Below are 27,633 nucleotides of genomic sequence, written 5' to 3'. Positions count from 1 at the left end.
AAGATATGCAGATATGTAATTTATTGAGCTGTCCTAGATTGTTGAGAAAAAAATCAACTGAGTGATAAATCCGTAACTTGAAGGAAAGAGTGGCCCTTTTTAAAGAATATATTCAAGAATTTTTAGCACATCTTAACAAAATTAAAAATGGAAGGATGGCAAAAAATATATTGATGAGGTTTGAGACCGACTATTCAGAGCTAATTATGTGAGTAAAAAAATTTTTTTCAGTAAAAACCTATGTTCTATGAAGCTTAATTAAATGTGCCATAATAAACCAGATTAATTGCATCTTGAATAGGGAGAATTCTGGTCTCTGAAAAATCAAAGATGAATGTCAAAATCACAGAACTTTAAGATTAGCAAAATAATGTTGTCATCAATCAAAATCTGTTCCTTTAAGATTGCTTAGCAAAGGAATATGTTGAACAAAATTTTCTCAAAATCTACATTTATTGGGGGCAATCCAGTCGAACATTTCTGGATAGAAGCAGTATTTTCAAAAGTAAAACTGTTTCATTCATTTAACAAACATCTACCAGTCATCTCTTGAACAGTAGACAACATATTATAAGCTAGGATTACAAAGATAAATGAAACACAATCCCTGATGTCAGGTAATTCAAATTATGACCAAGAAGATTAAAAAGCACACACAAAAATGGTTATAATAGATGATATATGTGATTAACAGTGATTAACACAGACTTCATGTGATCAGTCCACAATGTCCCTATCATGAAGAAATTTTTTAACTCTTCAAATAAGGTATAATAGCTCTGTCCTGCCATACATTTAAGACTCATCTCAACCACAACATTTGCCATTTTATATTATAAGCATTGGTTTAAATTTTTGTCCTTCACAGTAAACACTGAGTTCTTCAAGAAGAGCTATAATTTATTCATCACTTAATGAATAAGAGCAGTTACTTGCTAATAGCTTTTGTGAAAGGAAGGACAAGTATGGGAGGTTGAGATGTGCAATAAAATGTGGCCATGTTACATATAGTTGAGATGGAGTTACAAGAATTAGAGACAACTTGACTAAGAATGGAGCTAAGGGGTGCCTGCCTGTAGGCTGCATGGAAGGAGAGCTCAACAAAGGAAAGGGATAATGGTGGCTGTCCCTCTAGCCCTCACCCTGAGGCCACACAGCTGTCTTTCCGTGTTTGGCTCGGTACTTCTAGAATTTCCATCCTGCTGCTGGAGCCCAGGATGGCGGAGTAGGTAAACATTATGCTCGCCCACTCCCATGACCACCTCAAAATTACAACTAAACTATAGAACAACCGTCACTCAGAATCACCTAGAGTCTAACTGAGGACTTACAGAAGAAGCCACCTCAAGACTGGTAGGAGGGGTGGAACAAAGAACAGGTTGCTGCCACACCCACATGTGGCAGTTTAAACTCAGGAGGGGTATGTATCTAGGCTGTGGAGGTCCCCCCTGAGGAGCAAGGGGTCCCAGCTCCACACCAGGCTCCCCAGCCCGAGGTTCCAGTACCAGGAAGACAAGTCACCATAACTTCTGGCTGTGAATAACAGCAGAGATTATGGCTGGGTGAGATGGAGGGTGTCCTGAATCCCAGGTGCATCTCTTAAAGGGTCCACACGTGGATTTACTTGCTAACAGCCTCACCTGCTCTGAGCTCCAGTGCTGAGGCAGCAACTCAAGGGGTGTTGGTGACATGTGGGGTGGAACTGGATTATCTGGCTCCAGGGTGAGGATTAGAGGGGCGGCTTTCTCCCACACAAAAATGTTGGCATAAGCTGTTGTTCCTTTGTTGAGCACTTCCCCACCCAGCCAGCTCACCAAGGCTAGCGCCACATCTGGCCATCAATCTGGCTAACACCAGTCGCCCCATGCTGGTAAATCCCTCAGACCACACCCCACCCAACTTGCAGGTCCACCAAAGTTGCTTCCAGTGGCTTTTCCATACAAATGTCCTGTCTGAGCTTATGCTGTGGACTTTCCTGAAATCTCTGAAGGCTTCACAAAACCCAAACAAACAGCATCTAGCTTCAGCATGCCCCATACCTTGCTAAGCAACCTCAAGCCCTGCACTAGTGGCAGCCAGCCTCAGTTCACAGCTTAGTTTGTCCCAGGAACCTCCAAGCCCAGCACAAGTGGGCATGTGCACAAAGATCACTTTGTAGCAAATACCCTGTGGTACCAGGCAGGGCACAGGAAGCAACTGACCTTGGCCTGCAACAGAGTCACTCTGAAGAGGCCCTAGAATCAACACCACCAGTGGCCAGCTTCAGACCACAGCAGAGCACCACCCAACCACCGCCACAAATAACACACCAAGAGAGCAGACTAGGCAGGCAACAGTGCCCTGCTAGAGCAAATCCTGAGCTGTTGGGTCAGCTGCTTCACAATAGCTACTCCATAGTAATCATGGTCAGTCCTCACACCCAATCAGCCTGAAGGTCAATCCCATGTACTGAGGTATAAACAGAAGTCAAGATTCAACTGCAACAGGGAGGAACATTCAACCCACACAAGTGACACACCTGGAGAACCTGGCTCACGTGACCATGGAGAAAGTGCCATTGGACCCCACAGTACCCCTGTTACATAAAGCCACTATACTAAGACTGGGAGACATAGCAGCTCTATGTAATATATAGAAGCCAAAACAGGAAAACAAAGAATCATGTCCCAAATGAAATAACAGAACAAAGCTAAAAAAAAAAGAACTAACAATGGAGATAAGCAATCTACTAGATGCAGAGTTCAAAACACTGGTTATAAGGTTGCTCAATGATCTCAATGAGAACTTCAACAAAGAGATAGGAAACATAAAAATGAAGATAGAAAACATAAAAAAAGAATCAATCAGAAATGAAGAATATAATAGCTGAAATAAAGAATACATTAGTGGGATTTAACATTAGGTTAGATGAAGCAGAGGATCAAATTAGCAATTTGGAAGCTATGGTAGCAGAAAACACCCAATGAGAACATCAAAAAGAAAAAAAGAATCCAAAAAAATGAAGATATTTTAAGGAGACTCTAGGACAACATCAAGTGTATCGACATTCAGATCCCAGTGGTACCAGAAGTAGAAGAGAGCGAACAAAGAATCGAAAACCTATTTTAAGGAATATAATGGAAAACTTCCCTAACCTGGCAAAGGAAATAGACATACAAGCCCAGAAAGTACAGAGAGTCCCTAACAAAATGAACCCAAAGACGTCCACACCAAGACACATCATAATTAGAATGCCAAAGGCAAAGAGAGGATCTTAAAAGCAGCAAGAGAAAAGCAGTTAGTTACCTAAGGGCAGTTCACATAAGACTGTCAGCTGATTTCTCAACAGAGAATTTGCAGGCCAGAAGGGATTGGCATGAAATATTCAGAGTGATGAAAAGTAAGGACCAACAACCAAGATTACTCTACCCAGAAAGCTATCATTTAGAACTGCAGTACAGATAATGAGCCTCTCAGACAAGAAAGTACTAAAGGAGTTCTCAGCCACCAAAGGGATTTCTTGAAGGAGAAGGACAAGGAGAAGAAGGAGAAGGAGAAGAAGAGATAAAAAATATGAAAAATAAAATGGCAATAATTACATGTCTGTCAACAATTACTTTAAATGTAAATTGATTAAATGCTCGAATCAAAAGATGTAGTGTGATTGAATGGATAAGAAAACAAGACCACTACATATGCTGCTTACAGGAGACTTATTTCTGATCAAAGGACACACACAGACTGAAAGTGAAGTGATGGAAAAAGATATTTTAAGGAAATGGGGAGGAAAAAAAGCTAGGGTAGCAATACTTACACAAGACAAAATATACTTTAAAACAGGAGACAAAGGACCCAGTAATCCCACTTCTCTGTATTTATGTTGTGAAGAAATCCAAAATACTACTTCAAAAAACATGTGTATCCATATGCTCATTGCAGCATTGTACAATATGTATTATGGATGTTACTCAGCCATAAAAATAAAAAATAAAAATAAAAGAGTGAAATCTTGCTGTCTGTAACAACATGGATTGGCCCAGAGGGTATTGTGTTGAGTGAAATAAGTCAGACAGAGAAAAATGAATGCCATATGATATCCCTTATATGTGGAATCTAAAGAACAAAATAAATGAACAAACAAAACAGGAACAAACTCATAGATACAGGGAACATTTTGATGGTTCCCAGATGGGAGGGGGTTTGGGAGGTGGGTAAAAAGCAGGAAGGGAGTAAGAACTACAAATTGGTAGTTACATGATAGTCATGGGGATATAAAGTAAAGCATAGGGAATATAGTCAATAATATTGTAATAGCTATATATGCTGTCAGATAGGAACTAGATTTACCAGTGTGATCGCTTCATAAGTTAAATAAATGTAAATCACTATGTTGTACACCTGAAACTAATATAATATTGTATGTCAACTGTTACTGAAAAATTATATACATATATATACATATGCATATGCATATATATGTATATATATATTTTTTTTTTCTTAAAGAAAAAAATGTAGCTAAGTGAGGGGAAAAATATCATATATACTTTATGGCAGAGGAATTAACAGGTAATGTAAAAACTAAAAGGAGAACAACTTTTAAAGAGAAATGATGTGTTCTAGGCAGAGTGAATTTGAGATGTTGACAGGACATCCATGAGACACTGTCCAGGATAAGGCTGGAAATGCTGATTTCATAGTCAGGGAAGAAGTCTGGTTTAGAGATGTGAATTTCAGTGTCATGATCACAGAGGTGATATTGAAGTTGTGGCAGACTAGGAAATTTCCAAGGAAGAATATCTAAGGTGAGTTAAGATGAAGTTCTGAGTATTGAGGAATTCAAAGGAATCCAAAGAAAAGGAAAAAGTAAAGGATTCTGAGAACTCCAGTGAAGTTGACAAAGAGACTTTAAAGGCTCGTCATTTCAAGAGAGAAGGGGTGAGAAAATGGGAGCGATGGAGCATCGTGCTAACTAAGCTTTGGGACATAATTCCTGGGTTCAATTTCCAGCTCCATCACTGGATCTTGGGCATGTCATTTAGCCTACCTGAACCGCTTTGTCTTTATAATGCCTGTCTCATAGATTTGTGTGAGGATTAGATCATATTAGAAGAGTAGGACGACATAGCACACATTCCATTCATGGATGTGTTTGACCTTTGTGAAAGCAATTTTAGTAAAGTATTGAGGAAGATCATGGTGTCCAGAGGAAGAAGAGAGGAATAACACTATGCCTTTGGAATTTGAAGAAAATTGCTTTGGAATAAAAGAAAACTTCTAAGTAGCCCTGAGAAATCACCTGAGGTTAGATAACTTGAACTTTCTTTTCATTTCCCAAAATGAGAATGGAGAAAAAATATATTTAATTACAGATATGGAAAATTATTAGGGTGGCAAGAACTAGAATATAATACTAGTTAGACTATCATTTAAGCACTCCTTTTTCTCTAGTATCTTTGGATGCTGGATCATTAGGTAAAAAGTTCAGTGGAATAAAATACACAAGAAGTCTTAAAATTAGGTATTAGAAAGTAGCTATATACTAGATGTGAAAATTAGATCTCAGTAGATGTTAGAGTACTGAAAGTATAGAACATTGTGGTCAAAAAGAGATTGCAGAATCTGAGATCTTAGAAGTAAAACAATTTCATATGTGATCTCAGTACATCACTATTTTTTAAATTTATGATGTGACTCATAAAGTACATATACTAGAGTGGTAAAAGTGTCAGTTCACCATTCCTCTGTGGTTCGCTTTTGCTTTCATTCTGGACATTCTCTTCAATGTGTGGATTATTTGCAGGAGGTTTCTTAAGCCATTTATCCATTTTATGACACTTAGTTTTTGTCTATATCTAATATCTGTATCCAATGTGCATGCATTCATTTAATAGTGCCTGGGTAAGCAGCAATACATCACAGTAAATGGAGAACCAGCCAATGAGAGAACTGTGGTCTACCACTTTGCACTCGCACTTTCCTTCAGGTTACCCTACTCATCCTATATGACTGCTGCATCATATGACATACTAAGTGGGAATGCCCATGTTAGCTTGTGCGTGAATATTAATGTAGCACATTGTATTAATCATTCTTTAGGTCAAAACCAAATATATTGAGAATTTCAGATTTTTTTATACCCCAATGGATTTCCTGTGTGCCCCATGGGATGGGTACATTCCATTTCAGAATCTACGGTTTTGGCAAAGAGAAATCTTGGAGGGGAGTGACGTGACCAGTTGTGAATTTTTGATCATTGACCCAAGTTTAGTAGGTGAAGTATTAAGAAAGACCGAAGGCAGGAAGACCAGATAAGGGATTATTATTTGTTGGCCAGGCTGGTAATTGGGAGGTATGACAGGAGGGATGATGTGATAGAATGAGTCTCAATGTTCAAGATTTGGTGAATGATTGGAAATAGATATTGAGGTGAAAGAATGAAGGATGGCTTTCTGATTCCTGACTAAAGCACAGTTTTGTTTGTTTTGTTTTGTTTTAATATATTAGAACAAATGGTAAATACTTAAATGCTATGTAATTCCTGGTTACTTTTTCAGGGGGAAAAAAAAAGTCACCGGTATTGTCATTCTTTCCTGATACCGTGCAATGTTTGTAGCAGTGTTTCCATTCATTCTATAAACATCCCCCTGGAACCTGGATCTGTGCCAGACACTGATTTTTGCAAACATCAGATAAAGTTATTCTCAGGTCCATATTCAATTCTTATTATTTTCCCAAAATGGAAAGTGAATTATTTTTCATCATAAGATGAAAAAAACAAATGATTGTCTTCTCAAAACACCATAAATGTTACACGGAAATGAGGTCGCTTGCATTGTGTCTCTTGCATGGCGTTCACGGCTGCTGCATGTCTTGCCTTTAGCTGGGATGACAGCAGTTCAGTGAGCAGTGGTCTCAGTGACACCCTGGATAACATCAGCACTGACGACTTGAACACCGCCTCCTCAGTCAGCTCCTACTCCAACATCACAGTCCCTTCCAGAAAGAGCACTCAGGTGAGAATCACCTTCTTCCTTTTTCTGGTGCTTCTGCCAGGTTTTCCCCCCAAATTATTTTATATTCAGTTGAAGTGTAACCCAACTTCTTCATCTGAAATAATTGCCTAAATTGAAGCACCTTGTATATGTCTATTTTTTCTACCGAATACAATCTAACCCAAAAAGACGTAGGTTGCCATATCTCTCTTTATAATATTGATATATTTGTTTAAGATCTAAGCTATTTTACTAGTCTAATTTTGAATAGTTCTTGATTAATTTTATGTTTGTCTCTGAAATAAATTCCTGAAACTCTTGAGGATGGTAAATCAAGAATAGATATGAGATAATTGAGTTTTATCTTGTCTTATTTTTTCCTTGTTAAATTTGACATAGAAAATTCCTTCCTCTCTGGAGTATTTAATTGGGGTTTTCTGCACGTATTTATTCTGACATTCTCTAATATGTACAAGTGAGAATTATGTGCTAAAATTAATGAAACCTAAATGAAGACGTAGGTAAAAACAGAGGGGTCTTTGGAATTCTTTTGAAATATGAATCAGTGGGTTGTTGTTTTTTTTGCTTGTTTGTTTTTTGGTTTTTTGTTTTGTTTTTTAGCATTTAACTGAACATACATTCCAGTGCCTTATTCACACTTTGTAGATGTTTTTCTGCATGAAATGTTTCTGTATTATTTTCTTCATAGCTGAAGACAGATTCAGAGAAACGTTCTGCAACAGATGAGACGTGGGATTGTACTGAGGAGATGAAGAAAACAGAAGAGGACTTTGACAGCCATGGGGATGGTGGTGGCAGGTGGAAGGGTGTTCCCTCAGGACTTCCTGAAGACCCCGAGAAGGCAGGGCAGAAAGCTTCCCTGTCTGTTTCACAGACAGGTTCCTGGAGACGAGGCATGTCGGCCCAGGGAGGAGCCCCCTCTAGGCAGAAAGCTGGAACAAGTGCACTAAAGACCCCTGGTAGGCTGGTCCCTTGGCAACTGTTACTCAAAAGTGTTTTACTTTATTGTTTCCATTTGATTTTTGTTCTCTTTCATAGTAGCTTTCTTTTTTCATTAAATCATATTCCTCTTCATATGGTCAAATGCTTTTTCATATGCAAATTTTGCATACGTTATCATATAAATCCACATGAACATATCAATCTAGGCATTCTCTAGCAAGCACTGGCAGAATTGGGGGCGATTGAATGTCTTTATTTTGTCACAGTGATTTCTGATCCCGTGGACATAGAATAAGGCTGCTTAATAAAAATTACATTGCTTTCATTCTGACTTCCTTAGGAAAGTTTGGAATATTTATGTAAAGTATGCCACAAACTTTCACTACTGACTCTGAGAGATGAGATCAGTGACACTAACCTAGTGGGTTACAGTGCTGTAGATTTGTAACATCTTTTGTGAATTGGACTTTGTGAAAGAATTCTGCCAAATTGTACCATCCTTTTTTTCTTAAGATTGTCTCCCTATTTTTTAAACGGTGCCTAATTTTAAATAGTGCCACCTGAAGTACTGATATAACAAGGTACTCCAAAATAATTATTTCACAGATATTCAAATGAATTCTTTTTAGCTTTCAGTTTGATAAGATTACATGCTATCCTTATAAAGGAAGAGTTACAAGATATAAAATAGTAATAAATAGCAAAATTATGTTTTCATTTATCTCCTGATCTCCCATCACATTTCTCTAACAGCCGTATTTTTGTAGCTTTTTACTTAATGTATTAGAGTGCACGCCTATTTAGATCTAAAACAACAAATAGGTACTGAAGTAATATAAAGATATATCCACATTTGGCACACTGTTTAAAGAAATTTTATGAAATCAAAATGTATAGACAAGTAAATTTGTGTATTTCTCATCGATTAGGGAAAACAGATGACGCCAAAGCTTCGGAGAAAGGGAAAACTCCCCTGAAAGGATCGTCTTTACAAAGGTCTCCTTCAGATGCGGGAAAGAGCAGCGGAGATGAGGGGAAAAAGCCCCCCTCGGGCATTGGAAGGTCCACTGCCCCCGGCTCTTTTGGATTTAAGAAGCCAAGTGGAGTAGGATCATCTACTATGATCACAAGCAGTGGAGCAACCATATCAAGTGGCTCAGCAACGCTGGGGAAAATCCCCAAATCTGCCGCCATTGGTGGGAAGTCAAATGCAGGGAGAAAAACCAGTTTGGATGGTTCACAGAATCAGGATGATGTCGTGCTGCACGTTAGCTCAAAGACCTCTCTGCAGTACCGAAGCCTGCCCCGCCCTTCGAAGTCCAGCACCAGTGGCATTCCTGGCCGAGGTGGCCACAGATCCAGTACCAGCAGTATTGATTCCAATGTCAGCAGCAAGTCAGCTGGTGCCACCACCTCGAAACTGAGAGAACCCACTAAGATTGGGTCAGGGCGCTCAAGTCCTGTTACTGTCAACCAAACAGACAAAGAAAAGGAAAAAGTAGCAGTTTCAGATTCAGAGAGTGTTTCGTTGTCAGGTTCCCCTAAATCCAGCCCCACCTCTGCCAGTGCCTGTGGAACACAAGGGCTCAGGCAGCCAGGATCCAAGTATCCTGACATCGCCTCACCTACATTTCGAAGGTAAGAATGCATAAAATGATGCTGGAACTATACAAAATGCTGTATCTTAGGATATTTAATACGTGTCCTATATTCTATTTATTATCTGCATATATTACATACATATACATTATATGTGTATAATATGTACATATGTATTATATATATCGTATTATATACATATAATATGATAGACTATATATCTTCTAAGATACAGATATCTTAGTATCTTTTATTCAGTTTCTGAGTGCAATGAGTTTTAAGAAGCTGATTGTATATACAGCTAGCAAAAATAAAATGGTGCTCATTTTGAGAAGTGAACAAATTTTTCAGTTTCACTATTATTGTACTATTAGTAACACAAACATTTGTAAGAGACTTAAAAGCAGATGGCAATTCCTAGACATAGTGAAAAAATAAAATAGTAGCTTGTGCATATCCATAGGTTTCCATCTCTTCTTCCCACAATTAAAAATAAAGCAAAATGGAGATTCATGACCACTGGCTTTCATTTCCAATGTTCATTATCTTGCTGGCTCTTCATGAGTTGATGGTCCTGAAGGTAGATGAAGTTGTGTTCCTGTAATAGATTACAGTGCCTGAATTTGTACAGCATCATATCTTGACCTATTTATGAAAATCAAGGTACAATATGGTTGACAGAATTTGAAAACAATAAGATGGTCGGTACAGGATAACTAAGGAATGGACTAGGTTTCTACCTCTTCATTAGGTTTCTTTGACATGACTCTAGTAAGAAGCATGACTTGATTTCTACACTGAAACTGTCTTTCGTATTGACTAGGTGGAGTTCTGCTCTAAGATATTACTGTTTTTAAATACCAGTATGTCTTAAGTGACAGGAAATTACATACACTTAAAGACTTGGGACAAATAGCTAAACCTCTCTGGATCTGTTTCCTCATTTGTGAAATAATAAGAGGATGATTTATAGTTCATTACATGTTAAGTATTTTTAATATTTGTCTTCATTATACTGATTATGCAAAGAACCTTGATTTCTGGGAAATAAAGGTTTTTAAACATTTATTTTTACATTTCAAGCAATCTCAAATACATGATTGTTTAAAAAACCTAGAGGGTATATTTCTCAGTAGAAATATCAATCCTGAAGAACTGGATTTTTGAAATGTTGATTCTCATTGGAAAGAATAAACTATGGCTTGTAGTGAGAGTAAATATTTCTGTCGCTTAAGTAAAAGCAGTAGTGCCCTCCAGTGGCCCATTACCTATGAAACAATTTCTCATATTCGTCGTAAAATATTTCACTAATAGGAAATACGGATTTCATTGCAACTTACTTAGTAATCATTATGCCATTACTTCATGTCACTTTATTTCCATATTTACATAAATTTGATTATATCACCTTCATTACAAAACTAAAATGTTTTCTGAACTAAGCTCCAACATCTAACTTAGCACCAACTATGCTTCAAATTACTAATAGAAATACGTATTTGAACAGCACTGGAAACTGGCATAAAACTCTTGGCCTTTCTTGGAGGAAATACACACAAACTGACTTGTTGCCGGTAGTGTCTGATATTGTTTCTAACCACAGTCACTCAGGCCACCAAATACGCAACATAACCTCCCAAACCTTGCCTTAAGCATTCCTTTTAGATTTTGAACCAAATGTGAAAATGAAAAGAAAAAAAGAAGAAGAAAGAAAAAATGTTTGTTACATATCGAATGCGTAGAAGTTGTTTCATTATAATGGTTCTATAAATAGGTAACAGCAAGTTCAGTCAAACGCCTTGATTTTTATGAAAGATTCTCATGATCACTTAAATTAAGAAAGCCAGGGATTTTCATGCTTGTTTTTCTTTTGTGTTGCCCACTTCCCCCACCCCCTGGGTGGCAGCCCAGTATTGACTTAAACCCTTATGGTGCTAGGAGAGATTTTTAGCAGTAGATGAACAAGTTCAAGCTTATCAAGTTCATTAACATAGAGGCAGGAAGTGCTTGGTCGCTGGGTACACCAAAGCACACTTGGCTCTGTGTACTGAACCCTACATATGAATGTGGATATTAGTTTCTTGGAACAACTGAAGTTGTTATTTGTTTTTCTTTTAGGTTGTTTGGTGCCAAGGCAGGTGGCAAATCTGCCTCTGCACCTAATACTGAGGGTGTGAAATCCTCCTCAGTCATGCCCAGTCCTAGTACCACATTAGCACGCCAAGGCAGTCTGGACTCACCGTCGTCTGGTACGGGCAGCTTGGGCAGTGCTGGTGGGCTAAGTGGCAGCAGCAGCCCGCTCTTCAATAAACCCTCAGACCTAACTACAGATGTTATAAGCTTAAGTCACTCGTTGGCTTCCAGCCCAGCATCGGTTCACTCTTTCACATCTGGGGGTCCTGTGTGGGCCGCCAATCTGAGCAGTTCCTCTCCTGGCAGCAAGGACACTCCGAGCTACCAGTCCATGACTAGCCTCCATACGAGCTCGGAGTCTATTGACCTTCCCCTCAGCCATCATGGCTCCCTGTCTGGACTGACCACAGGCACTCACGAGGTTCAGAGCCTGCTCGTGAGAACGGGTAGTGTGAGATCTACTCTCTCAGAAAGGTGAGCTTTCCTGGAAGCACTGATGAAGCCCCCACCCCCTCGTCCCAGCTCCATGCCTATCCCCTCCCCCATGAAATCCCCTTGATTTCCTTTGGAGTGCCCATTCTCAAAGGGACAAAATTGATGAGACCGGGCCTTTTCTTTGCTCTTATTACCAAGTTTGCAGAAGAAAAAAATCATTACAGATAGGATGATTGGATAATTAAGTTTCTCCATATGAAGATATATATATATATATATATATCTCCAATAGGCAATTTGAATAAAATTCAAAGCATGGGTTCATATATTGAAGGATGTTTCCTTGAGTCGTTTTAATAATTTGGCTTAAGCTCCAGGACAACACACCTCTTTATGATAATTGAAGCATTTTTAAAGACCAAATTTAAATGGATTCTACAATTATGCTGTGAGCAATATGTGAATTTGCTTTATTAGCACTTCTATGGAAAAATAGCACATGAATCACTGGGGAATTCTAGTTGAATTGGAAAGAAAAAAATCAATTGTCTGATATGAATTCTTAGAGAAAATTATAGTAACACCAGTGGCATTTTTAATAGGCTTCTTGAAAATGAATCACATTAAATGGATTTCCCATTGGTTTACTGAGTTATTGGGTTGTTGTTTTTTTTCTGTTCAAAATGGAAAACATAATGAGGCATTCCTTACCTAATATACTTACCAAAAAACATCACTGTTGACCAAAATGGCTGTAGCTTTCTTCCCCCAAAATTCCTTTCTCAGATATTTTAGCACTGACTCTTCCTCCCAGGAAAATGTCTTAAAACTGCCACTTTTTTTCCTAATGAAGTTAATGCTGTTTGTTTCTTGGCACACCTAAGCTTTCAAAAACAGTCTTGGCCACATACCTTAATTGTATTATTTGTGAAAGCACTACTAGTCTCTGAAAATACTTGATAGCTTTCACTAAACTTTTGTTCAGTCTATTATTGATGCTGACATAATGCCTTTTTTCCAGACTTCCAGCCTTACTCCCGAAATTATTTTTTTAAAACATCAACTAAAGCCCTTTCCTAGACTCTCACTCCAGTGTATCATTTGTCCCTTAATCTAAGATTTCCCACTGCTCTTCCCTGTTTCTCTTGCCTTTGCAAAATGCAAATCAGAGCAAAATATTGCTGCCATCCCACCTTACTTGCCACTCCCCTAACAATGGTATGTGGACAGCCATCCAAATAAGACTTGCGCTTGATAAAAGAATTTTAAAGCTAACTGTAACAATGATATTTTATACTTCTTATGGTGGACTGCTAATTACAAAATACATTTTCCCTCATTAAAAAAAAAATCCTGTGTCAGGAGAAATAAGACAAATAGCTGGGTGTCAGAAACTAAAATGCAGGCACTTGCATCCATTTCCCTTCTGATGTTGTCATTACAGACAGCATATGTAAATATCAGCTGCATATACAGAAACACTGATATAAGTACTGTTTCATTTAGTTTTTGATCTAAGAAATTAGGCTTCCTATAGTAGCTTAGAGTTTCAGCACTTTCAAGGTAAATGGGTACCTTCATATGTGATTTTTAAAACTTCTAACAAACCAATTATATTGAAAATATATTAACAACCTATAGTTTTAATGAATGTATCTTAGAATGTGTACTGATATGTGAGGAATCCAAGTAACATTTTTATAACCAAACCAAGCACATTGCTAATAGGTTATTCTTTATTAACCAAAATCACACTCCAAAATATTGATTAATTTTTAATCTTAAACATGACTTCAATAAGTTGACCATTTAACCAACAACATATTTCTTTGGCATTCAGATTAAAAACTCAAGTAACTATTTGTAGCCAGGTAACCCACAAATCAAATCAGATGGTAAATTGATAGTTTTATAAATATAAAATAAATGCAATGTTGATATTTTACTTGATTTATATTGTAGCAGAAATTAATATACATTTTCAGTGTATTGATTGGCAAATATCCAGTTATTCCCTTTAATCAATGTTTTTATTTTTATTTTTATTGTTGTTCAGTCTTTCAAATAGACCAGTTTTACAATTGGGAATGTTCTAATATTAAAAATAGAAAGATAAACAATTTTTCTAAAATTAACTTTAAATAAACTAATTTTGAATAAGTGAATGTTTTGCCCTTGATTCTTAGCAAAATGTATTGATGAATATGAAACTGCAAAAAGTAAAATACCTTCATAGGTATAGTATATAAGTATTAATTTGTTCCTTCCACTAAATTATTGTATTCAAATAATTTTTGATGTAAAAAGTTGTACTTTTTCTTTCTTGCGAACAAAATTGAAAGCAATAGCAGTTTATTCTAATCCTTTAAAGTACATTCAAGAACTATTGAAGAGAAAATTAGATCCTATCCAAGATCCTGGCTTAATTATAATTAACCAGTCACCAGAATGTTGGGAATGCTAAGGAAACCAAAGAGCCATACCTGAAAGAAAGGGTGCTAAAAGTGTAAATATTTAAGACAAAGTAATTACAGAGATGTCATAGATAACCAAGTAACAATTTCAGAATACTTTATTGATATTAATATCCTAGTACTATTAAATAAATAGTTTTTCATGAAGATTTTAATTTTTGTTGGTATTTCTCATCAAATTATCATAAAATATAATAAAATAATAAATACATTACTGAACAGATAATAAAATAAGTTCATTAACAATTTTCCCTCTAGTTGCTCTAGATCATTGGTGTTCTTTGGGCCATAACCAGTTCACATGTATTTTCTTTGCTGTTGTTGGTGTGTGTGTGTGTGTGTGTGTGTGTGTGTGTGTGTGTGTGACCTAACCAAACTTGAAAAATAATTTAAGTAGTAACTAACTTCAGAAGGTCTGCTTTGTCTTTAAATGTCAGATCTGGTAACCCTGTCTTCACTTTCCTGCACAGCATCTATTGGCCTGAGACAAACAGGAAAGTCCACTTCAGACTATTGACCAAAATCCCCACTTCACTCATTTCCACTGCCTGCCTGGCCTGTGCAGGTGTATGAGTTTGTGACAGTTAAGGGTTTGTGGAAATTGTCTACAGGATAAGTCAATAATATTCAGATTCAAAAAAATATTTCTACTTAAAGTTTTATGTTAGTAAATTTAAATATATTTTTTCTGATTTTCTTTCATTAAATTATCTGCATCATATAAACATATTTTTATACAATTGATAACATTGGCAAAACAATATTTTCAATTTCCTCTGCAATATTAAACTTTGATAAATTTACACACATGAAAGAGATACTCTTTAAAATGACTTATAACCACATTAATGCTTTAGCACAATTTATTTCATATTTAAAGGTTCCTCATATTTGTTCAGTGTGAGTCCTTTTTGTTTGTTTATCCACACTACTGAAGAAAATATTTCTATAGTCAAGATATATACTATAACTGGCCTCTACAGAATATAGTAATTACCTTATATGGACTCTCCCAATAAATAAAGTTGTATAATACCTTCTTTGGATGCTTTCTATTGCAGTGCTAAATAATGGAGTAACACAGAAGAAAACATTTTAGCTTTGATTTTGAGTGATTAAATTTCAAGTCAATTTGTTTGCGTTCATGTTATATCATCCCCATTATGCATAACCTGTGTATTTAATTTTGATTATTTAAGTTTCTAATAGAAGAGAACTATAATTCTGCAAATTTAAATTAATTTTATTCCTTGGTTGTCCACATGTCAGAGATTGTAATGTAAATGCCTAGACTTGTCCCACTTAGTTGTTGAAAACCTCTTTATTTTTACAGAGGCCATTTCTCATTTTCTCCAGACACATTCTTTCACCCCTTTCTATAAGCAATTGAGAATTCTTTATAGAGAGACTGATAAAACTTATAGCCTGTTAAATACCTAGTTTATAATTTCTGAAAATGGCATAGTCTAATTTCATTCAAATAGTTGAATAAATATGGCAGAGACATTTCAAGCAGATATTTATTATATATTACTGTTCTTCTCTTATGCGTAAATGGGAATAAATCTGCTTTTATTTTTATTAAAAATAATGTAAGACAAAAATAAGTATTAAACTGAGTTTACATCTTCTTTGTCCATTGAACCCTGTCAATGTCACTTAAGTAGAGCAGATCTACCTCTATGGTTCCCCTGCATGTGAAATCACAGCAGAAGTCTAGTCAGTTGCATAGGGAGGGAAAAACCATAACATTAGGTAAATAGAGTCTAGAGAGGAATTATGCTAAATATGATTTAGTCTATCTTTTAATAATTCTGTCTCTCTAATGGAATGGAACTGGGTTAGAAATGAGCTCACGTGTGTTGCAACAGTGGATGTCTGGTCACTTTTGGTTGCCCTTTTCCAAACAGTGAAGCATTAAACATGTGTTACAAAAAGTTTATTTTGTGTAGTTCATACAGAGAAACATTTTTATTGGATGTGTAATTTGGAAGTTTTGTTTACATTATGTCCTTAGGGGTTTTCTTTGTTTTAACAGCATGCAGCTTGACAGAAATACACTACCAAAAAAGGGATTAAGGTATATATTTCTCTCAGCACAATTGCTGCCTTTCTCTGTTGTTACATAAACTTTGTGTGCTGTCTTTCTTCCTCTTCCTTTGTGTGTTCGCAATGAAGCACCTGGCATTGAGGATGAAATGAAATCACTTTTAATCTTGATGTTTTCTCAGGTCTGAGGAGTAGGTGAGATAGCCCTCAAGTAGAGATGCTCATAGAGACCAAGCCTCAATAAATTAAATCCAATAAAGTAAATACCATTTTGGGGGACAGCAACTTTTGACAGAATGCAGAACTCACTTCTGAAAATTAAAATTAACTTCCCTAACTTTTCCATCTTGGAGGCATATGCTTGCAAAACCTCAAAACCCATATAGTCTACAGATGTGGCCAGTTACTGTTGAAAGGAAGCTCTGATTTGAGTCAAGGAAAACATATTTTCATCATCAGAGGATAAATACTGTATTAAGGTATGAATACTTAATCCTTTTGGTAAAAACTCAAAAGAGTTTTGTTTTTCAAGACTGTAAGTATCTATCCCATCAATTTAAATATCAATTAGTCTAGTATTACATAATCTCAAAATAGCTTTTCAGTTCATCATTAAAAAATGAAATGAAAATTTAATTCATGGCCATACTTTATTGCATACTTTTATCTGAGGAGAAGATATAGAATGAACTGCTAATAGAGCTAAAACATGGTAAGAAGTCGACTGCTCTTTCGTGCTAAGAATTTACTGACTGGTGAAACTGAGTACTGGCCAAATAGGTCTTTCCACATTATCCCATTTCTCTTCAGTTCCTTAGCAATAACAAACAGCTTGCAATTATTCCATTTCATGATTTTGTTCCAGAAATGTATTTTCTAATAAAATGAGAACATTTCTCCATCCTTTTTAAAAAATAAAATCCAGACATGATGTCAAGTGGCATTTTAACCAAATAAATATTTTGTCCTTTAAAAAAAAAAAAAGAAGTTAATTTATGTCCATTTCCTATCCTTTCTGTGACCATCACTCCAATTCCATTGGCTTCTGGCCCTACCACTGTCCACCATTTTTAGTCTGTTTTTACCTTTTTTACATTCCTCCAAGCACTGTGCTTTTGAGTCCTTCTCAATTAACTTGGCTGCCTGCTCATTGCTTATGATTTTCAACTACGTATCTCACAAAGCATAATTTTCTTTTCAAAATTCTTTTGTTTTTCCTGTGAGATTCAAACAGATGGTGTCAAATCATCTGGAAGAACTAAGCAATTATAGATTCAATCTGTTTGAAATGTTGTTCAGTCTGAATAGTAAGCTCCTCTCAATTGTTTCCTCGTCCTGGTATTGCCTTGCCTCTTTAGATATGCTTAAGTGTCTTAGCTGTGCTGTTTTGCAGATATACCCCATCATCTCGGCAGGCCAACCAAGAAGAGGGCAAAGAGTGGTTACGTTCTCATTCAACTGGAGGGCTGCAGGACACCGGCAGCCAGTCCCCTTTGGTCTCCCCTTCTGCCATGTCATCTTCTGCAACAGGAAAATACCACTTTTCAAACTTGGGTAAAATATTCTAAACCTCAATGTCATCTCGTTCCTTGCACCACCCACCCTCACTGTGTTTCCATCTCTGTTATTTCTCCATAAAAATTATTGGAGCCCTGGTATTGCTCCATAAAAAAGTGATTCATTTGAAGAGGAGATAAAGACCCTAACAGTGCTTTCCATTTGTATGATTGCTTACTGTTCGTGAAATAATTCCCAAACACTATGCAGTTTATTGCTCGTGACAACAACTTGACATAGGTTATTTTATAGTTGGGGATCTAGAGGGGCACAGAAGACATGTGACTTGAAAAGAAATCCTACCACTTTTAAGAAGCAGAGGCAGCAATTGATTCTAGAACACCTGACTTCAAGTCTAGGGGATTTCTCAGAGTTCTTCTTAAATGAGTAAAACATCTCCTTATTTTTTCTTTAAAGTATTTTTTTAATCCTTGTAACAAGACAAATCATATATTTGTAGAAAAATAGAAAACAGAAATAATTATGAAGAAAAAATATGTGATTTTATGACTCTGAGATCATTGCTTTTACCATTTTAAAGTTAAAACTCTCCTTAAAATGAATATGAGAATTTCTGTTAAGATAATACCTTGTGAACATTTTTGGATAAATGCAATGAAAAATAAATGACTAAGTAGCTTAGGCATTGCATTATTTTGTGCTTAATATCATTTGCATGAATTATAAAATCATTTGTATAAATGTCATAGAAAACACAGGAGTGACAAAAAATGAAAGAAGTCTAAACATTCTAGATATCATTTCATAGATCCAATGCTATTAAAAATAGATTTCTATCAAGTAATATATAAATTATTCGCATTATTTTTCTCTTTGTACTTGAATTTTTTTTTCCTAATAGTGGACCCACAGATTGTCCACATTCTTCAATAATTTGGACTTTTCAACTTTATGCTCTGTTGGAACACTCAAGGCTATGTCTTTTCTGTTTTAACTCTTCCTGCTGTGGAAACCAGAGCTTCTAACAATGAAAAATAATAGCTTTTTTCATGGTTCCATATGAACTAATGAGTTCATATCAAATACCAAGTTTTTGTTTTTTAAACCTGCAGTGATAAGAATTTTTTGCCTCATAATGGCAAAAGATAGTATAACTTTTATTTACTGTGAATTGTAGTTATGAAAGAGCAAGAAACTTAAAACGCTAGTGTCATAAAATGAATTGAAAATATTTTATAAAGCCATAGGAATATTAAACAAAATCTAATTTTATGCAACATCTGAAACAAAACCAAATCATCAAAATGCTATGAGTTTGTTAGGTATGTCACGTCTCCCGTTAGTGTTCTCATTCATTGCCATTAATTTAACTAATTGACTTTTTACTCCATTATTTCCCATTGTTTTTATTCTGATTAAATTCATCTATTCCAGTATTATCTGGATAAAAACCTTTATTTTCTATGTCTGACCTTCGCAAAGTCATTTAACCTCGATTTTCTTCTCTGTTGAATGGATTCGTAATACCTAGGTCGTGTTATGAGGAATGACTGCTCTGATGTGTGCAATGTCTCAGCAGAGTAGAAGACTTGATAGTCTCAGCTGCATCATCATTTTGTTGGAAAGCATGTCTTACACTATCAGACACGATTGCAGATTGCAAACTGATCTTACTGTCTGTATTCTCATATCCCCCAACATTTTCACCGATTAGGACGTATAAAGGAAGGAAGACCTTCCCACACACATCAACATACTCTCATATGCCTACCCAGACTTTATAAGTATATTTGTTTTCAAATCAGATGTTATGAGACCCTGATGCTGTGTTATTTTACAAAAGAAAAAAATGACCAATTTTAAAAACATGAAAATTATTTTTGAAGAGTTTTGATTATATTTCTCAAAAAGAAAGTGGGTATTATAAGGGGGACGGTGAGGGGATTAGAAAACAGTCAGTAACCACAAGATGGCCACGGGGTTTTGAAAATTAATTTGGGGAACGTAATCAATAATGTTGTAAAGATTTTGTAGGGTATCCGATGGACACGTGTCCCATTTGGGAGACCACCTCAGAGATGATGTAGATGCCTGATCTCTGCCCTGTACACCTGAAGCTGAACAATAATGAATGCCAACTATAATTTTATTTAAAAAAATACAATCATAAATAAAAGTTATTTTATTATTAATTTTTTTAAATAAATCATATCTATTTGACTTGAATATGGATAGCATCGTCTTACATTTTACTTAGGTCACTGCTGGTTTGCAATTTGGTAGTTATCTCTTCTGATTGAGCAGTAGATAAATGACTATTACTAACACTTAGCAGTTGCAATATCCATGCTCTCTTTATCTTTATAGCCATTAAAATGTTAATACATAAATTTTTTAGAAATATTTCTGTAAAAGAAATCACATATCACAAACGTTAGAAATTTAAAATCTTTATAATTATGTCTCTATCAGTAAACTACTATAAGCTACTGCCAAAATAAACTGGTTTGTGTGTAGTTACTGGCATGATAGCTATAACAGAAACCATTTCAACTAAAGAAACCATACCTGAATATACCTTATGTAAACCAAACACATTTTTGGATGATCTTCATTTACTATTGATCACAGTTCTGGTGAGGCATCTGAAAGCTGGTGAGACTCATTGTCATCTTTCCATGAGTGATCATAATTGCTCAGATTCATTTTTCCCCTTGCCACAAGGGTTGCCATGTAGAAACATTACTATCAATGTGTACTTCCAAATTCTATATATTTGATGGACCCTTTTGCATACCAAGTGATGTTTAAACACCTATGTATGGGAAATTTCTATGTTTTTGCTTATAAGGTCCTTCCACAGCTTGCATGCCCTTCTACCCCATCTCTATATTCACCCTTTAAAGTATTCAGAATTAACCCCTTTCTTCTATACTCATGGAAGCATAGAATCTGAGTTGGAAGAGGCCTACATCGAAACTCGAAATGTCTGAGACTTTTTGCCTGGAAGTTTCGAAAGGATCTTCTCGGGAAATTGAGATTTCTTGTATTTTTTTCTTTTTCGATTTTGCTTTTCACATTAAAGTAATGGTAGTCTTCTCTTAAAAGAAACCTGCAGACCCTATGATGACATTCTTATCTTCATATAGGTCAGCAGAAAATACCATGTTCTTATATTTCTAGCATGAACAGTAGTGGTGGCTTGCAGGTTTTGTTTAATATTGCTTGAGAAATTGATACAGTGCTTGTCATGAAAGTGCTAGAAATAAGGAATGACTCCACTGTAACTTTTATTGAAGATTTCAGAGGCAGACTCTTGGTTTTCCTTAAATAGCAGCACCCTTTAAATTCATATTTCTATAAGAATTGGGGTCACGTTCTCACTTTCTAGCAACCTACTGTTTTCATCATCCAAGCCCCAGAATAATAGGCTATGTGTGCTTTGTTTTTCAGTGAGCCCAACCAATCTATCTCAATTTAACCTTCCTGGGCCCAGCATGATGCGCTCAAACAGCATCCCAGCCCAAGACTCTTCCTTCGATCTCTATGATGACTCCCAGCTTTGTGGGAGCGCCACATCTTTGGAGGAAAGGCCCCGTGCCATCAGTCATTCGGGCTCATTCCGAGACAGCATGGAAGAAGGTAGGCGTGCGGGGGTAGGAAATAAAGACAAAGTTACTTTATTTAACTCTGAGATGAAAACTGTCACATCACTCACAGCCCAAGGATTCCTGAAGAGTAAATAAATGAGTAAGTGTAATTCTCATTTGAGGAGCCCTGAAGCCTAGAGACAGTTTCGTCTGCGTTACCTTTTGTTTCTTTATGCATTTGGAAATATGCCACAAATTGTTTAGATGAATGCTTGGCTGTAGAATAGTTCAGAATAAATTCAGTGTTCACATAATTTTAGAGACCGTTTGCCCTGATGGATCAAATATCAGAGTGAATGTCTTGTTTGACACTTCAGTTAAAGAACCACAGAGACATACGAAGCAGAAAAATTATCTTATGAAACTACCACATGCTGCCAAATTTTATTCTCAGAAACTCCCTCTTGTGTTAGTTTTTATCATATCATCTTCAAATTCATATTGTATCTATGTTTTGCTTTGTAAGTGACATTTCCTTATTCAGTGCAATAAAATTCTCATTTGTCCTAAAAAATGTCTTTGTAGTTGTAAAGTTCTAGGTGAAAAATTTATAATAAATCTATTTGAAAAACTCAGGAGGCTTAATTAATGTTCAAATGCATACAATTTTCTAAACTATATAACCTCAAGTATCAAATTTGATAATATTTGAGAGATTTTCCTCTTTGATTTAATGAATGATTTTTAAGTACCCATAAAGGAAAATTGTGGCAGCCATAAAGCATATCAGCTAAAGATAAAATATTAATAAAAGTAAATCTAGATGTTCAAACTGATTAGAATAAAATCAAACATAAAATCAGCTTGACTATCCTAGTCCTTAATAATTATGTATAAAAGAAAGGACTCCAGATCTTGAAACATACCAGGGCTTACACCTCTGGTCATCCATTTATTTGTGGTATGAATTTGGGCAAATTTTCCTAACTTTATTACCCCAATCTCTGCATCTCTGATTTCACAGGTTTGTCATGAGGATAAAATTAAAGTCCAGGATACTTTTGTTCCCTCTCTTTCCTATTCTTACCTTCTTACTTAAAGTATTTTCTGACTAAAGGCATATAGGCAGCTTTGAAAATGAGCTCATGGTTTTAAGGTCACCATGGTACATTTAAGGTGCTGAGACTAAATCAGTTAACCACAATTGCCATTACTTTGGGGTATATTAACCCAACCACCAAGTTCACCGTGACAGAGAGTGAACTCTACCCTGACAGTATGATTGATGTAGTGTAGATAGACAAAAGTGTAACTAATCTTAAATGTTAAGTCATTGTTTTTCTGAAACGGTTCTATCCCTCTCTTCATGGATAGGCCTCTTATAATACTGTAAAATTTTTCTAAGCATACTGAAGGCTTTCTCAAGTACCTCATTTATGAATAGAATGCTGGGAAATTCTGGTTTTCCATGTATGAGGATTAAATAATCTGAATTGTTAAATACCAGGCTGAGTGGGCAAGATGGCTTTTGGATGGCCGCTCATGGAATACTGAACTATTATACTTTTGTAAATTGTGGTCTAGAATCAAGGAATTATATGGACTAGAAAAATGAAAGGAACTTTACTGGCGGCCCCTGACCACTGCTCACAGTGAACGATGAGGAAACTAAGCCACAAATTATAAAGTCATAGACCTATAACTATTAAGTGATTGTAAGTAATACAGTAAATAGTAAGCATCGAAAAAAGATTGAAAATGGAATCTCCTGATTCATTGTTTTCCTTCCTTCTTGTACAACATACTAGTTCATACCAGTGTTATTATTGGTTGAAAGAATGTGGTGGTTTTTTTTTATGACTGGAATTTTGCACGTTTCTTAGAATGGTAGTATTGCACAGACTTCCCAGTTCTCTGCTGACCAGGTTATATATAAGTATTATGCTTCCCGTGTGCTCATGTAGTATCCAATGCATTGCCCTTGATAGGACTCGTAGTACTCTATTGTAATTATCTTTTTAGTTGAGTACCTTCCTACTTCTTTTTGAGCTCCTAGGATAGAGACATTCATTTTTGTAGTCCCAGGATCTAGCAAGGGCTGTCATATTGTGTATGCTCAACTAATATTTGTTTAATGGATGAATAGCAGAAATAATTTTCTATTGTCTCACAATGACAAGAAGGACTTTCCTACAAATATAATTAAGCACAATTTTATCCCTTTTTTGGGCTTAAAATATTGGATGCATAGAAACATAAAGTAGTCCATTAATAGTTTGAGATGGTATTTTGATTATCTAGATAAAAGACAGTATGCAATTTTCATTCTTAACTTCAGTGACACACCACCTTGGTATAAGTATTTTTCTATTAATATGATATAAGTATTTTTCTATTACTGAAAGTACAAAAGACACAGTAATTCTGTATTTTAAAAAGCATAATCAATTCATCACAGATAATGTTGAACTAGCAAGTTGGGTAAAATGCTTATTTCCCAGAAAGTACACGGGGAAAAATATTGAAAATGATCTTTGTTGTATAAAAATGAAACCAAATAAATGAAGTACATAAAGGGTTTTTTTAAGTTTATGGCAATTTTAGTTCAGATTTTCATGACTTTCTGATTATTAATTATGTGGGAGTGTACTGTAGTTTTCGGTATGTGCAAAGCATGCTTGAAGAGCTTGTACTTGTCAACTTCTCTCTATGAGATGATAAGGAAGGTACTTTAGGGGGAAGTATGGGACCTTCCCATGTCTCATCATTTGACCTCCAAAAAATGGCAACAGACTTATTCTCAGACTCTCATACCTAGCAGCTATTATTTTATTTCTCCATTCTTCACTTTTTAGTAAAGGCCTGGTGTTTCTGAGCAGACTTCGTTATTTTCCCTCTTGTTCTTTTTTTGCCTTCTCCAGTTCATGGCTCTTCGTTGTCACTGGTCTCCAGCACGTCTTCTCTTTACTCTACAGTAAGTATTGGCTGTTGAGAAAATGTTTCTGCCTTTGCCATGCACACAAATGATTAAATAGATTGACATTTACACAGAAGTTGCAGAGTGAAATAAGAGCGTGCTCTAAGCTACTACCTACCCGAAAAGCTGGCAGGTGCTCTACCAGCTCTTTTGTGGTCTGCTTACCGTGCTTCCACTTGACTTTTTTGTACTCATTATGATCGATATGTGGAAGGAAAACAGAATTCCATAATATCTGTTGGGGTATAACTTGGAATCCCTGAAATCATGTCCTGTGCTCTACTATAATTTTATAACATTGTCTAGTTTTCCATATTTTCTCCACTTTATTTTTGTACTTAAAAAATAATTTTTTGAGAGAATTGTGCCAAAGGATGAAGGCCTCAGAGGCTTAGACATTTTTTAATAATCTTCTGAAATAAAGTACGATTTTTCAAACTTGATTTCTTAAGAGAGAAATGCCAATGTGTTAAATTATTTTCCTAGTATGTTAAAATATATTTCATTTTTGCCAATGTGCGTTTTATGCCTACTTAATATAAGTCATCTTTAAAATAAAATAGTCTACATGAATTTATGTTTTACCAGAGGTTTCCTTTAAGCTTAGGTAAGAGTGAGTAATATTTAGGTTACTGAATTTTACTGAGACTTGGGTACTATGAATAATCCTTAATCCTTAATCCTGCATTGAACGATTCATGAAAAGTTCACATCCTCAACTGTTAACTGAGCAATTAAGCATTAAGGGAAATATTAATTTTTTTCATTCATTTTCATTAGGTTCTAATGTTATGTCCCCTTTTTATAACTTTATCTTCATATTTATTGCTTTACATAGTTACTCAAAACCAGACTGTTATTGGCAAAGACAGTATTTTTCTTACTATCTCTCCCTTTAATAACTAAAATTGCCAAAAGATTCTATAAATGAAGAAATCACTGTTAATGTTTAGATAAATCTACTGTGTTAAGCTAATGGATAAAGAAGGGAGAAATGTGAAAATGTGTTGGAAAAAAAGAATAAGAGAAATATGTGAAGACTTAGAGTTCTTCTGGTTGGGCCAGTGCTGCTGCTTATCTGGGAGATGAAACCATTGCAACTGGAGTCTTTATATAATGTCAAAAGATGTAACATCATTATAGTCATATTTTAAATATATACAAATGCAACATTTGGATAAAACTACCTTCGTGAAGGCTAAGAAAGGGCAAGAATTTAAAAAAAAAAAAAAAAAAAAGCATGGGTTGAAGAAAAAGAGATGGCTAATTAGTATCTACCAGAGGCCAATAGACCTTTCTGTAATAATAGAAATGTTCTATATCTGCACTGTCTAATACAGTAACCACGTGTGGCTATTGAGTATTTGAAGTGTATCTGGTGTGACAGAGGAATTGAAATTTTCATTGTATTAATTTTAATTTAAATAGCAAATGTGCCAAGCAGCTACTGTGTTGGATATTGCAGGTTTATAGGGAACAAAGGGAATACATTTTAAAAATTCTAGATATGTTATACATACACACACACACACACACACACACACACATGGCATATGCAAATAGGATATGTCAAAATAATAAGGATAATGAGGAAGAATAAATGAGAAGTATTATATTAGTACAATATGAAATGGAAACAGATTAAAGTAGAGAGACTATAAACATATTTGTAGGCCAACATTTAGAGATGAATTGGGTCCTTGTGTTAAGTGTGAAAAAGATGGATAAGGTCATCAAGCCACATCAGAAGGTGATATTATTAGGAAATTCGGAAATTTAAATAATATTAGAGATGATGGAAATTATATACTTTAATTGACAAATAACCTATAATAAAAACAATTCAAAAATGCATATTTGGAGGACTAGTAATGAGAAAAATCAAAGGTGATTGAGTCATTCTGTCTCTAACCTCCCTTATCTTGCACTGAGACTTAATTGGTAATGATAAAATACCTGTGAGAGTGCTTTCCAAACCAAGTGAAAAGGCAATTTATCATTATTTTTCATGCCTTCTTAAGGACTATGGATAAAGAGTCCATTGATTTGCATTCCTGCCTTACTGTATTAGTAATTATTGTATGATATCAGGCAAATTGCTGAATTTCTTTGGATTATACATAGAACATAAAATTGGAAAACAACAGACACATCTATCCCATGGTTTTTCTGCAATAATTAGAGGAGACCAGAGACATTATGTGGTATAAATTATGAAATAGTGTAAAGTGTATCATTCTAAGATGCACCATGTACATCATAGTCTATGTGTAATTGCGTTTTTTGAAGTTATGCAGTGCACAGCTAACACAGCTGTGTGTGGTGTTGCTTTATAAAATAATTAGTGTTTAGGAGGGAAAAGTTTCCTTTTTATGCAAGAAGATTGGGCACTAGCTCTTCTTATTTGGTAAAATATTGCTCTTATTAAACATGAGTATAAACGTATTTACTCTAACACTCATTTATGCAATTTATGAAATTATATATTTTACTTAAAAATATTACAGCAAGCTAATGAGGATGGGTTGTTGCAAAGAACCTTTACCTGTAAAATCACCAATCTAACAAATCCCATGGAAGGATTCTTTCTTCATATGTAGCTTTATTAAAGTCTCTACCAGTAAACTTGAATTAAAAAAAAAAGTCTCTACCAATTGTAGTTTGGTAAAATTTTTACAATGGATCTTGCAAAAAGTTTTGTAAAAAATCACCTTCTACAATTCCTGAGCAGAAAGATTTAGGGAGGTTGTACATCGCTTGGAAATCATAGGCCCAATATTACCTCTGACAAACTTAGAGTTTGTGTGTGTGTGTGTGTGTGTGTGTGTGTGTTTAATCCAAACCAACACTGTGCAATCTGGAGCTTTTATCTAAAATTACAATTTTAAAACTATTTTAAAAATAACCAGAATATGCAAAAA

At 35.4% G+C, this 27,633-nt stretch overlaps 1 protein-coding gene across 9 annotated transcripts in view; it reads left to right on the top strand.

The window, feature by feature from the left end:
* NAV3 (neuron navigator 3) overlaps positions 1-27,633 on the top strand; it is a 773,547-nt gene that overhangs the window by 676,064 nt on the left and 69,850 nt on the right. For 5 of the 9 annotated variants that reach the window (XM_074325380.1, XM_074325379.1, XM_019753171.2 and 2 more), the window contains 8 exons: positions 6,863-6,995; positions 7,684-7,954; positions 8,867-9,575; positions 11,655-12,143; positions 16,617-16,658; positions 18,021-18,181; positions 21,599-21,787; positions 24,657-24,709. In XM_074325380.1, coding sequence (XP_074181481.1) covers positions 6,863-6,995; positions 7,684-7,954; positions 8,867-9,575; positions 11,655-12,143; positions 16,617-16,658; positions 18,021-18,181; positions 21,599-21,787; positions 24,657-24,709 — 2,047 coding nt within the window. The remainder of the gene's footprint in view (positions 1-6,862; positions 6,996-7,683; positions 7,955-8,866; positions 9,576-11,654; positions 12,144-16,616; positions 16,659-18,020; positions 18,182-21,598; positions 21,788-24,656; positions 24,710-27,633) is intronic. The other 4 variants (XM_019753173.2, XM_074325383.1, XM_074325381.1 and 1 more) reach the window with 3 other exon arrangements.

The sequence above is a fragment of the Rhinolophus sinicus genome, linkage group LG02 (genome assembly GCF_036562045.2).
Source record: "Rhinolophus sinicus isolate RSC01 linkage group LG02, ASM3656204v1, whole genome shotgun sequence".
In the NCBI taxonomy this organism is placed as follows: Eukaryota; Metazoa; Chordata; class Mammalia; order Chiroptera; family Rhinolophidae; genus Rhinolophus; species Rhinolophus sinicus.
This window is presented reverse-complemented; position numbering and strand designations above follow the sequence as displayed.